General features: G+C 43.1%; 1 protein-coding gene across 13 annotated transcripts in view; it reads right to left on the reverse strand.

The window, feature by feature from the left end:
* Positions 1-14,255, reverse strand: part of CELSR1 (cadherin EGF LAG seven-pass G-type receptor 1) — a 159,026-nt gene that overhangs the window by 39,250 nt on the left and 105,521 nt on the right. For all 13 annotated transcript variants that reach the window (XM_072032884.1, XM_072032858.1, XM_072032841.1 and 10 more), the window contains exons 6-13: positions 7,000-7,157; positions 5,735-5,898; positions 4,307-4,432; positions 2,570-2,736; positions 1,943-2,128; positions 1,524-1,637; positions 985-1,159; positions 54-195 (exon numbers count right to left, since the gene is read on the reverse strand). In XM_072032884.1, the coding sequence (XP_071888985.1) occupies positions 54-195; positions 985-1,159; positions 1,524-1,637; positions 1,943-2,128; positions 2,570-2,736; positions 4,307-4,432; positions 5,735-5,898; positions 7,000-7,157 (1,232 nt within the window). The remainder of the gene's footprint in view (positions 1-53; positions 196-984; positions 1,160-1,523; positions 1,638-1,942; positions 2,129-2,569; positions 2,737-4,306; positions 4,433-5,734; positions 5,899-6,999; positions 7,158-14,255) is intronic.

A 14,255-nucleotide genomic window follows, 5' to 3' on the forward strand; every position in this document is an offset into this window, starting at 1 on the left:
TTAGGAGGAGAGGCAGCTGGGAGGATCAAGGAACCAAAGAATAATTCTCCTACTTGCTCTCGCAGTACTGCCCGTAGTAGCTCTGTCCACATTCGCAGGTGTAGCCATGGGATGAGCTAGGTTTGTGCACACACGTGGAGACATGCTCACATGGGTTCAGGTTACATACATCAACACAGTCTCTTCCAAAGTACCCTGGGGAGACAAGGTCATAAAATTACAGCAACCATTGTAATTTACGATTTGCATGTCTCTAAACGACCATCTATTTTATGCTCATACACTAATAACACATCTTCAATAATCAGTAGATTCTCCCTGAGATACTGTCAGAAGAAGGTACTCTTTTCCCTCTCAGCCAAAAATATAGTGGGCTGTTCTTTTCGACAGCCTGTTAACATGCTTGAGGCACCCTTGTGTCTCTGGTTCCCAGTTTTATATTCAGGGCATGTGTTACAAATAGTTTTGTATTCTCTCCCTGCACGTACGGGAGGTGACTGTGCTGGGTGCTGACAGCATGTGCTGGCTACATGCACCAAAACAGAGAAAACATTCAAAGTATCTCGATTAGGATGCAGGGTGTGAGACTGAAATGCAACAGCAGAAAAGGCTGGGAAAGAAAAAGGGAGAAAAGAAAAAGAAAAGAGAAGAGAAAGAAAAAGAAAACAGAAGAAAAGAAGAAAAGGGGAAGTGCACAGAAAGAGCCCTTTGGACCAGAAACTGTCTTTCTGTTTGGTTGACACATTTCCTAGAACAAATGATCCTTAGCCCGTGACTGTAGTTGCAAGGGTGGTACAGTAGGGCAAAGAGGGATTGGATGCTGATTGGAAGGAGAAGAATTGCTAGATGAGCACCACCACCAGCAGCAGGAGGCTTGCAAAGTGCTTGCAAAACATCCTTCCATGGCTGCTGTCTCTCTTCTGATGAGCACAGGGAGACGGGATCCAGCTCCTGTCTGAGTGCACGGGGCGGTCAGTGGGTTACCTGGGTCGCACACACAGGAGTAGCTGTCCCAGTCATCACTGCAGTAGCTGTGCTGGGGACACGGGTTGGAGTCGCAGGGGTTATCCACTTCACAGCCCTCCTTCACATTGATCTTGATAGCCTGTTTCATGTTGAGTGTGGCTATATTTGTAGATGTCTCTCCCATTCTTACTCCCTGGTGACGAAAGACAATTATCTTTAAATTAGAGTTCTCATTCTGAATACAGTAGGATGTGTTTCACTACTTCCATTAATCCTTGAGGCTGCATTTTACAGAAACATCATCACCTGAGTCAAAAACATATTTTTTCAAATGATTGTCTTTGATTAAATCAAAGAAGCAAAAGAAAAGGGATGTTGCTGTGTGAGACCAGATTTGTACCTGGGAAAGTGGGCAGACTTTACTATTTTGATTCTTAGATATTTTGATGGAGGAAATAGAAATGTTTGGGGAAGGACTAAAAAAGAAAAAATATGCATTTTCATATGGGTATTTTCTTAGAAGATCAACATTTGCCTCTATTCTTCTCATTTCCTACCTGCATACAGCCATAAAACCCCTGCTGAACAGAGATTTGGTCACCAGAGACACCTCCCACAATGATGCTTTTCATTTTTAGTCCGGGTAGTTGATTTCCAATTTGCACAGTGCTCTGTTGAGGAAAAGGACAGTTGATAAGAAGCACTATCATCCTCTGCAACACAGACAGCTACTTTCTCTAGTGATGGAGTCAAGCAGTAGCTGACTGTACATCACGGAAAAAAATACTGAAGAAGTGAGGAGCTTGGATATCTGCATTTGTTCACAAGATGTATTATCATTAAGTTTAATAAATTAATATAACTTCTTTAGGCACTAGTCACTGCAGAACATTTCTCAGAGCATAAGTATTTGTCCACAGTCTCCTTACAAAATATTTCTGTAGTGCTTAGTGGCAAAGTTATAATGCTGCCGTACCTGGTACATCCCATAGTCCAAGGACATGACGGCCAGGTACTTGATGTCTTTTCCATCTTTAGCACTCTTTAACTCAATTAATAAATGATGCCATTCCCCATCACTGACTCGTGTCTGGGTCATCTTTAAACTAGCAACCTGGCTCAGGCCACTGTACACTTCAAACTGCACATAGTTGTTCAGTATCTGTTGGGAAAGAAAATCATGTCTATTCTTTGTGACATGTTTAGATTTAGTGGGACAGAAGACAAGATAAACACAAAACATTTCCCTAGAAAACCCCAAAGGAAAATAATACAATAAAAAAAAGAACACTTGCAATAACTCCTTGTATAATTTCAAACATTCAGTTTCTAACTTACCCTAGTGGCCTAGTGGGAGGTGAAGGGGAAGACACCAGAGACATTCTTTTCATTTGTATTAATGCACACTACTAACTTTGTTTAGGAAACCTTAAACCACAGAATTTCAAGTTTAGAATGATCAAAAGTTGAAGGCTGAAGAAATCACTTGTATTTACTGATGTGCATTTAGCTCGGTGGATGAAGCTGTGTAGTTCATGCGGCCTGATGGGGATGGGGGAGAATCTCTTAATACTTTTCTAAGCAAAAAAGGCCACATTTCTACCTGGATGTTGATCTTGGATGCAGATCCAGCGTTTGCTTGCATTAACATGCCATTGACTTTCCGGGTTCTGAACATCAGCCCAATGTACCACGGCACAGAGATGGTAATGTCAAGGTCGCTCCAAATGATGATGCTCTCTCCACTGAAACGCTGAGGAGAAGGCATTACTGTAAAACAAAAAAACATGACAGAAACACTTTATATCCTTCAGGACAGAGGTTAAGAGTAGAAATAACGTGGTATCATGGTGGTGGCACGAGGCAGCACCTCCACACTGCTACTTCATTATACAGGTTAGAGATGTTCCTAGAAAGGCAAGCTTTGGGATCTCTGCTGATAGATTTCTGCTCGTGAGTGGGTGGACAAAGCAGGAAACACGAGGCCAAAACTTGCTGCAGATGCTTTCAACATATCCTTGATTACCTGCTTCTAATTAACAGATTAAACGCAGAGGAAAAGGCTCTGAGGCAACAGGAAATATAAATTAATTATAAATAAGCCAGGGCCAAATTATTCAGCTGTCTCAGCTATGTGGTCTTTTTGCAGGGAGAAAGCTCTTGAGGAGTCACCAGAGCCATCTGCCTTAGACATCTCGAGCTGATAGCTGAAGTGTTGCCCTGATGTCTAACCCTGCGTGAGCATGTGGTGGCTTTGGTGTGGGATCTGCAGCCAGGCAGCTCCTGAGTGATGTCCTCCCTTCCAGGCATGGTGCAGCAGCTTCTTCCAAGTGGAAGCTGGCCCCTTCACCCAGGGATAGGTGCAGGAAGCCTCAAGGAACACCTGCTCGGGCTTCTACAAACACAAGCGGGGGCATGGGGTGGGACAACTAAAGCATGGCCTGGTCTTGAAATCCACAGAGCAATTTAAAAGTTACCCATTGTGCATAGACCACGGAGTCACAGAGGGGGGGCGGGGTGCACCTTCCCCTGCTTCTAAAAGAGAAATCTCTGTCCCCCAGACTTTTGGCCTCTGGCATCCTCCATCCTCCGGCCCTTCCCCATGCCTGGGACTGAGGGGCTGCAGGTGCCAGTGCCCCCAGATGGGACCTGATCAGCCCTGTCACCTCAGGGGGGGACACGTGCTTCAGAGCATCCTCCTGCCACCAGCAAGGCAGCGATGCAGCAATGCGAGCTGTCTGCTCAGGGCTTGTCACTTTGAAGTGCTGCCTGTGTATCTACATAGACATTAAGAGACTCCTACATTTAAAAGGTCAACAGAGAGGGGGACCTTGGAAACACGCTGCCAACACACACACACACACATACGCAATGTGTTCAATCAAAGAAAAAGCCAGCAAAACTGAAAGTGCTGGTGCTCAGCAGAGGCTGCCTTCTTGCCAAGGAAGTGGTGATTAAAAATGCACATTCAACCCCAGTCTGAGTCAAAGCCTAATAAAATCAGCAGGATTCTTTCCAGTGATTTAAGGGGGCTTAGGATCAGGCATTTTTACTATAAACAAATTACTAAATACTGCCAAGTTCTGTGGAACTCCTTTGGTCTCGTAAATAAATCAATGAAAGCTGCTGTTACTCATGACAGTAAGTCGGCTATCATATTTACTCTAGAGGTGATCTCACGATCATTTCAAATAGACGAGAGGTGATTTTTAGTCTCAGTTGCAATATTCTGTTACCTATCCCTTAAACATCACAGCGGGACATACATGCTCTGGGATGTCAATGGCTGGTAACGAGACGTGCACAGATGACTTCACACCAAGGGGCCCCTGCGTCCTACCTTGCTCGCAGTTTTTGCCCCCGTACCGTACGGGGCACTCGCAGATGTAGGTGTTCCACTTGTTGACGCACGTGCCTCCGTTCTGGCACCAGTTGGCTTCGCAATAGTTCCTCTGTGCTGCACAGCCTGGAAGTCAGGAAAACAGTCACTTTGCATGGCTTTAGCAAAAAAAAAGGCTCTGGATGATTGACTGTGTCTGAGTTTCTTTGCAAAAAGCAGACACAAACACTACAGTATTTTATTTAATTTTTTTTAATATACTTGAAGTCAGTGAAGCAAAACGTGGATGGCAAATGTTTTCATGAGCTGGGCAAGTGTCACATTCATAAAGACAAATCTATCAATGGCAATTCAATACAGTCACCGAGCTGTAAATCTCTGGGTGGTAAGAGAAAATTTGGGGCACATATCTGGCAGCCACTGCTGCAGACAGCCAGATAGACCAGCGCTGTGACTCAGCAGCGTGGTTCTCAGTTTACTGTCATGTAACCAAGGAACCAACGTGTAGTGTTACGCAGAGGAGTAACGCTATTGTAGGTCAATATTTTAAACCATGTGGGAACATGCTTTGAAATGAGGAAAAGAAATCCATCCTAAAGAAAACATTTATTTTATCATGCCCTTCCTGATGTGTATTTCCACAAGATAAAAACTTGTGTTTAATTAACTTTAGAGACGTGAATGTTAAAAAAATGCTCCAAAACAAAATTGTACATTTAAGCTTATGCCACCACTTCCTTCTTAATACATGATCTGTGCCATGATCATACATATAAGAACCAAAATTTAGGTCTTACATGGAGCTTCAGCAGGGTGGGAGGAAAGGACTTGCCTTTCTTCTGTGTAAGAGGCATTTTTATGTTGATGGAGCACTTTGTATATGAGCTAACCCTCATCATTGATCCAGGGACTAGAAACCAAACCAGAAACTCCAACAGGCTGCTGCATGAAGCAGGCTTCGGATTTGAAGGACTGCAAAATTTGTCTTACAGGATAAACTTAATTTATGAAAAAAATCATTACATACATTGCCTTTTTCATGAACTAATCCCATTGGCTTTCAGAGCAAAGTAACATTGAAAAGGTAATTGAAAAAAAAAAAGAAAAAAAAAAGCATAAGAGGAGGAGTAAACTCCCTGTGCAAATTCCTGGGTGAAACTCATAATGATGCAGAAGGTTTAAACAAGCCCAGTTCTTTTCTGCATGGCACTTAATCCTTTAAGTGTGCACCTTGCCACAGGCTACCGTGTGTGTCCTTGGCACAGGCACTGACCGCACCCTGATCAAACAAACGAGGTGTGTTGAGCAGGTCTGGCTGCAGCTATGCCAGCGAGGGGGCCCCTTGAAATGCTGAAATGCTTTTTTTTATATACAGCTATGGCAGAGAGTTTTCTACTGCTGATTTTTTAGGTTTTTGGTTTTTCATACCTGGCAGCGTGCCATTATTGGCGATGTAGCTGGCCATGTCGATCGGCTTGCTGTCAATAGAGAGGTTCCTCATGCAGCCGATAAACTGTCTATTGTGCACTGGGAAATCTTCTGGCAAGTTTGGGACCCCGCCAAGCAAAAGAGGGCCAGTCAGGTCCAAAGATCTGAAGAAACAAAGAAATAGTCACTATTTCCTGCACACAATTTGTTTGGTTTTCTTCCTTATCCTACTGTTTTCATAAGCATATCGGAGATGTTGAGTTTACTCATGTTGCCACACAACTCCCTCTGCTACATCAGTGCTTTCAGAGCTCGTAATCAAGTGACTTTCTGGTAAAACTGCTGATCTCAGTGTGCAGAAACACCATATTCTGTAATTTAGGAGTTGATGGATCCATACAAAATCCAATGACCTGTCTCTATGGCTTATAGATGGCTTACAGTCTGCAACAAAAGGGTTGAGGTGCTGTAGTTTTTAATACAGTGACTTCGTTACTCTACAGTGCCAGCCCTTTTTAAATCTTCTGAAGATCTTAGTCTTCATAACATTTGGTGGAAGTAGGTTCTGCTGATCGACTCCACACTGTATGAAAAGTTTATCATTTGGTCAGTTTGAATTAGCCTTAATTTTTATGCTGTGACCTCCTCTTGGGATTTTAGAACAGCACGTGCCTATCAATGGCCTTTCTGCTATCAGTCATTATTTTATACGCCTACTATGTTGCTTGCTATCCATCTCCTCTTTAAACTCAACAGTAATAATCTTTTTTGGTCTTTCCTTTTTGGTCTTTCCTCATGGGAAAGCTTTTTTTTTTTTCTTAATATTAAAGGATTTTTTCTGTGCCTCCTTTATTTCTATCTCCTTTGAAGATAGGACTGTTAAATTAAATTATGTAAGTAATAAGCTCTTCAGCAATCCCCTTCCTAATAACGTGTAACATTTTATTTGCCCTGCTCTCTAAATGTTCATACTGAGTAAATAGTTTTGGGATGCCATCTGCACTGTTTTCCAGTTCTTTTTGTTGCATTTTACAAGTAATTTAGGCACATGTCTGTATCTATGTGGAATTGTGCATTCCACGCAGTGTGCCAACACTTGCAGTAGCTTCCACCAAATTTCATTTGCTGAACTAAAACTTGTAATTTTTTCTTGTTAAGTTGTATCCCTTTTTCTAACTTAATTTGTTTGGCAGTTAAGCTCGTATTGTTGACTCTCCCCTGGAAGAAGAGAATGACTGGGAAACACAGATAGAGGAAATCCTTACTTCTTTGAGCCAGTCTGAGTCCCCTGGGCAGCACAGGTGTAGTTCCCAATGAGGCTCCCGAAGCGCACGGCCACTGCTGTGTCGCAGTCATCCACGGTCACCACTGCCACCTTCTCCCCCGAAGGTCCGTGGGGAATTCCTAAACGCCCAATGTTGGGCTTCAAGGAGTAAATGGCACATGTCACACAACGCTATATACACACAGGATTTAAACACTGATTCAGCCAGCTCAACAACATCTTCCTCTCAAAAAGGGACTCAAATAGGATGTGTAAATGAAGTAGCAGAAGCTAAGTTGACCTATGAAACTGAGGCAAGAAAATAAAACAACAGATGGATGACTTTATAGGATTCATACACAGCCCAGGTGATACACAGCATGGTCAGAAGCGGCCTCAGTCTTTGCCACTGCTGAACCACTTTGGTGATTGCAACAGAAAGGGATGCCTATGGGACCGAGAATCCAGACCCAATCACCTCCACCACAAGCACATCCTTCATCTCTGGTACGTGTCCCTTAATTTCCCAGTGGAGGGGCACAAGCTTTACCCCAGCATGGCTGATGGGAGAGCACATCTGCTACATAGAAGCTCAACAGCTGCCACCTCTCTGGTGGAGAGATGCACCACTATGGTTAAAACAGGGACCACGTATACACGGCAGCGTAATAGCCTTGGTGAAGACCTAAGAAATTGTATAAGGAAATTCTTTTTCATGTTTAGTGTTTGTAGAGAGCTGAAGAGTCCTAATCGACCACTGGTACTGGATCTCTGAGGATGTTTTAGGTGAAAGAGAAGCAATGAGCTGAACTTCCCTGGCTTTGCTGCAGTTCCTCTATGGGCAAAGGGACACCTCACAAGAGTGAATTCACCAAGATCTGACCCATACATGTGGCATAACTGAAAGCCAGGAGATATTTTTATGATGTGTTCATCAACAAGGCTTGTAACCATATGAAAATGGAAGATGGCTGGGCATTACACTCTAGTTTGCTGTACACTTACTTTAAAACAGATCCAGCTCAATTGTGTACTGAAATCCCTTATTTCTAGAGCAAACAGGGAAGCAGCATGGGGATAAAAGCCTATTCTTACTGCTTCACTTGTACGCACATAAATTTATTAAAATAGTTGAAATAATATCACCATCTGTAAAGAGATACAGATTTATTTTTAAGGGTAATTATCCTAATGTATAAAAAAAAATTAAAGGATATTTCCTGGTGTCGATTCCAGTTAGAAAGTATTTTCCATTTCCTCTACCTAACGTGAACACACGGTCTGGCCATTATACAGTATAAGGTTTTGACCTCTCCTAATTGATATTAAGGCAGATTTTATTTTTCCAATACTGCCTTTGTTGCTGCCTAGCCTGGAAAGACAGGAAGCAGACACAGTTTCACTGCTGAAAATATTGTTGTATGCAATGATGGAAATGCTAGAGAGCAGCTTTTCAAAGCAAATGAAAAAATACTTAAAAAATAAACTAGCCGACGGGCAAACTTTCCCTTCCAAAATTAAAATGTTTACATTCTGGGTGCTACTTCTATTCATTCGGAGGAATGATTTGATTAACATTCATGTTCTCTTGCTTCACTGAAATAATCTATTGTTTCTTACATGGGAGCCCTGACAAAGGGAGGGTATTTATTCTCGCAGCAGGGGGGATCTGCCCAACGTTAATCAAGACTGCAACCTGATGAGACTCATCAGTTTGCAGCTGCTCCTTCACAGTCAAGTAGTTGCAGTGGCAAATGGATTTTTTTTTCTACTTTTATTTAACTTCAAAATTGCAAAGCTTTTCTCTAGATGTTGACTAGTAACTGCAGTGCGGGCCTCTGGCATCTGATGACCACACAGAACCACAAGATGAAGCAAAGTAAATGGATTATTCAAGTGGACAAAAACAGACCTGCATGCAGTTCAAACCATCCTTAGTCCAAACATGTCATAATTTTCTGACGACAATAAAATACTCATTTGATAGAAAAGGCTAGAAATTCAAGAATATGTTGCTGGGAAAGGAAAGAGATTCTCTGAGTGATTTCATGTGAGCTGGACTTCTTTTTTTCTTTTCTATGTCACAAGTACTACACCACTCATCTTTTCAGCCCCTAGCTTAGGGAATACTTTATAAATAACTAAAGTAATGTGAATAAAAATAAAAAGCTGGAATGGAGGGAGCCTAAGTTAGGAGCTCCTGCAGAACTGAATCATGAAACTTACTTTATTCATTTAATATTTTGATTAATACTGAATGTATTATTATTTTTTTGGTAACTGAAAGGGTATTTAGAGTATCATGCATTATTAAAAAAAAAGATTCACTTTATATATCTGAGTCCTAGAAAGAGAATTAATCACACAATATGAAACTTGGGATCTAATGACAAGAATTTCTACTGTAAGCTTAGAGATTGTCAGCCAAAAATGATGAAAAGTATGGAAGAATTAACCGTATTAACCGTGGCTACAAAACAATTACGAAGCATGGTGTGATTAAAATGTAAAATTGGCAATGCAATAGCGGGTTGTTGCAAGGATGGGTATTAGGCAAATTTTATGACAATGAATAGCAGAGAATGTTGTGGACAAATTTGAGTTCATTTATTAAAAATAACTTCAAACCAGAGCAGATGCACAAAAGTGCAGCCAGGGCAATGGAGAGCTTACCTTATCATCAGACTAAAAAGTTTCAGCATGTTTAGGATAGCAAGGTAAAAGGCTGAGGAAGGGTTTTGGAACTGAGAAGACTATCACTGCAATGGACACATTACAAGAACGACTGGGTAGAAGATGCCCGTGAGTTACATAGGAAATCACGAGGTGATGCCCAGCCATCAGAAGGGTCATCTTTGGGAGAGTAGCAGGGGCAAAAATGATAAAAAAGAACTTAATTTTTTGGTGGTCATAGGAGCTGCTGTTAGCAGAGAACTGACCTATGTTCTTAAGAAAATAAATCTAAGTAATTAATACTTGGAAAATGCACAAGAAAGTGAATTGCCAACACTAAATGACAGTACAAACATCTACATTTCAGGCACGAGCTTTGCTTCTGTGCAATACAACTGGAGCAAGACTGATCCCTAACAGTAGGAACAGCTAACACAAACCAGCATTAATTCACACTATTATTTTCTGGAAATATGTTCAAGGAATTAAAAGCCAGACTTTCATCTGGGTACTTAGCAGTCCTTTCTGCCTGTCAGACTCATCTCCTGAAGCACCATGCTACCAAAAAGGCAAGTTTCATTAGCTGTGCAAATTCTGCACTCATGAGTAAATGTTCAGTGTGGTGTACAGGAATTTACCAGCATGACCCCCATTAATGGCAATGCAAGTCATGTAACTAAGTTCCTGCTCATGGAGCTGAAAATTTACCTTGTGCTGCCTACCCCTAAAGACTGCCTTTTAATTTAGCACTTGTCCAGAAAGAGGTTGGGATTCAGACTTCAAAGACCACATGCTGTAAAAGTGAGTAGCAAGCAGAGGAACCAAACAGTGCCAGAGAGAGCGCTGGGTCTCACTTAAACAAACTATGAAAGAAATGTACCCCTCCTAGACTGGGGAGGGGGAGGGTGCTAAAGGCAACCCTGAGTGTTGCAGAATTTTATCACCATCACGTATGTAGTGATTCTTCAAACATTCAGTGTATAGAATCATAGAATCACAGAATATCCTTGTGGGAAGGGGCAGAGAGTCCAACTCCTGGGTCCGCATGTGTCCGAGAGCGTTGTCCTAATGTTTCTTGAACTCCATCAGGCTCGGTGCCGTGCCCACTGCCCTGGGCAGCCTGTCCCAGTGCCCGACCACCCTCTGGGTGCAGAACCTTTCCCTAACCCCCAGCCTGACCCTCCCCTGTCCCAGCTCCATGCCGTTCCCTCGGGTCCTGTCGCTGTCCCCAGAGAGCAGAGCTCAGCGCCTGCCCCTCCGCTCCCCTCGTGAGGGAGCTGCAGGCCGCCATGAGGCCTCCCCTCAGCCTGCTCTGCTCTGGGCTGAGCAAACCCAGGGGCCTCAGCCACTCCTCATGCATCTTGCCCTCTAGGCCCATCTATATGCATAGCCAGGGTATCCCATATTAAAATCTGCTGCACTGACATCTATGCTTGCTTGTCAGAACTACATACAGAGTATTTTGTCAAAGTGAAAGAAGCAGGGCCCTGACACATGAAGGAAGCCCCTATATTTCTCTTTTTCTTTAAAACAAGATGAACAATATTTATGTTTCTCAAATAACGGCAATAAGTATATACAATTGTAAACAGTGACATGAAACTTAAGTTGATCTCTACAAGCTTTCAGGAAGGAGATTAGAAGTTTTGATCTATGGGTGGATAATCTCAGATTTCAGGTTTAATGCATGGCATTCTCCCTGGCCCAGTAAAAGTCACAGGAATGGCAGGATCCCAGGAGGGCTTGAAAACCGCAGCATCCTTCCCAACCAGAGAAGAATTAACAGTGAGATGTCCCACACATCTACTGTCCTCAGTGGTGACCTGGAGGAATGACCTTCTCAAGCTGCAAAGGTGATACAAGTCCCTTGGCAGCCGACATGGCCACAGGCCACCTGGGCGATTTCCTGTGGTCTCGGTGGTGGAGCGAGAGAACACCACCCCAAAGTTATTTCACTAGAGATGCCAAATCTGATTTTAGTGAAACCCAAGGACGGAACAATGAACTGTGTTGACTTTCCCCCACAATTTCAACAGAAAGAAACACGTGGAGATTCTCACAGATGCGTGTAAAATGCTGGGAAGCTTCATCTGTGAACTTGCTTTGTATAAATGGAGACCGGAGAGAGGAGAGAAGGTCATCAAAACACATCTGTTTATAGTTTGCGTATCTACTGCACAAATCTACTCCCATTCCACTTAAAATATCACAGAGATATTTTGATGCATCTCAGTTTCATTTAGATCCTCTGTTATGTTAAAGTAAATATTTAAACTGCTGGAGCCCACAGAGTTACTTATTAAGGATACAGATGATCTAATAATGCATAGGGAATGGAAAAGACATACAGATTAATGGATAATGGAAGCCTTCTCTTATATTCTTAACTATCTTATTTTTACATTAGAAATAATAGTTTCCAAAGTCATAATGCAAAATGTTGGAGAGGTTTAAGCAAATAGTCCAATCTTTGGTCGATTTATTTTTAATTAAGCCAGACTAGATACCGTAGATGTAAAAATATTACAAAGTGCAAATGTTTGTTTAGTTAATTGGCTGCAGCAATGAGGATTAGGTGTCTGGATCTCACCCCATATTAGTTAATCCGCAAGATACCAGGGCTTTTCCAAGGGTCTCACAAATGTCTACTCCACCAGGAACATTTTCTTCCAAATTCCTAGTTCCAGTCTCATATTAAAAAAAAAAGTCATTTGAATTTTTGCAGGGATGGGAAGAGGGATACTAGAGCATTTTTGTCACCTACAGGAGACTGTTCCAACTTCACGGATATTTCCTGTGCTCAGACTCAAAGCTGTGCTCTTCAGTCCAAGCCTCGGCCACGATTACTTCCGTCTGCTTCAGCCACCCCATTGAGACTATTGAAGGAGCTGACAGCAGAGGAGAGGACTCAGTAGCAATCTGTAAATGTGGCCAAGAATTTGAGAACACAATAGGAACTCTCGAAAGCGAGACCCCACTGATCTAGCAATGCTTGGCATCAGGAGACCTGTTTTTCTCAGAGGACAGATACATCCCCATGCTGTAAGCACTGCCCTTCCTCAGCTCACTGTACACATAAAAAAAAAATCTGTTTTAGAAAGCTGGTCTTTTATCCAAATGCTTTGTGTGCCATGGCTTAATATGCAGAGCTTGCCTTGTTTGTCTTTAAATAAGTCCAAATCTGTAAAAAGAAAAGCCATCCTGAAGTCAGTGCCAGCCTTTTAGTGTTTCCAAGAGTTTGCTTACTGGACAATAAGTTACCCTTCTGTTTTTGTTAATCAGTAGCTAATGATTTATTGACTGTTAGGAGTGGTTAAAGGTTAAAAAAAATCTGTTTCCTAGCTATTTTTAATACAAAACAACACTCCTCTGCATTGCTAACGTGCCAGTTCAGCCCCCAAAACCCCGTGGTGCTCAGCGCAGAGCACCTCACCCTCACACCCTCTGGGGCTCTTTTCTTCCCAGCTCCTCCAGCTAGGGCGATAATGGGGGAAAATGGAGCCTGTGGCAGGAGGGATGCTGCTGTCGGGGTCTGTCCCCCCTCACTGGCTCCCTGGAGCTCATTAGGCAGCCCGCCAGCCCCCCTGGCTCCTTCATTAACCCCCGGCCCCTGCTCCGCTATCCAGTGCCTGGAAGGGAGCGAAGCTCTCTGATTCCCAGGCGATGCCGTGCTGCTTCAGTGGTCAAAAAGCTCATTAACCGCCTGCCGCCATGGCCTGCCTGGGCCAGTGGCCTGAGTCCAGCCCCCACGAGGATGATAAATAAATAAACAAGCAGGAAAAAAAACAAATGCATCGACCAGCAGCAGGCAATGCAAGAAGGAGAGGCTAGGAAATGCCACAGGAGCTTAGTGCCGGGATGTGAACTTTTCTGATCAGTCGGGAAACTCCAAATTAGGCTAGATTAAGAGACACCATTAATGTTAATCTCTGCCTTTTTTCGAGTTTCCCCCTAGAGATTTCCAAAGCAACTTTAAAATTAGCTGGTGTGAAGAACAGAAAATCTCTTACACACATCCACTGGATCCCTCCTGATTAGTCACCAGGGAAAAGCGGGCTGCATCATTTCACATAAAACCCTTCTTCCTTTGATGTATGTATCCCCTTTACTCCCTGAATATTTTAATGGCATTTCTTTATACAGACTTGGCTCGAGCCTGTAGAGAAACATGAGAGCCTGTGACAGTGAAAAGGAAAACCCCAAAGCTTCCCATCAGTGAGTCAAAAATGCAAATCCTGAAAAGCCACCAGACCAGTTCCTTTTCCTAGACAAACTCCCTGCAACACCGCAGGGATGCAGGGAGTCCGGATCCAGGCTGGGCAACAAAGCCGAGTGAATTTTGCTACTGATTTGTTATCTCCTGCCTGGCTGCATCCAGAAGCTAAGCTTTCGACGCAGCCAGGAGATGTGGCACGTGGCAGCGGTGGTGCCCAGCGAGCTGCTGCTCTCCTGGTGGTACAGCAGGGACGGGGAGCAGCCTTCCCATCCCACCAGGAGTGTCCCACCATGTGGCAATGGCATGGTGCTTTGTGACAAAGCTTTGAAAAGCCACGAGTACCTGCACACGGCATCCAGCAGTGCACC

Source organism: Anas platyrhynchos, chromosome 1, assembly GCF_047663525.1.
Source record: "Anas platyrhynchos isolate ZD024472 breed Pekin duck chromosome 1, IASCAAS_PekinDuck_T2T, whole genome shotgun sequence".
Lineage (NCBI taxonomy): Eukaryota > Metazoa > Chordata > Aves > Anseriformes > Anatidae > Anas > Anas platyrhynchos.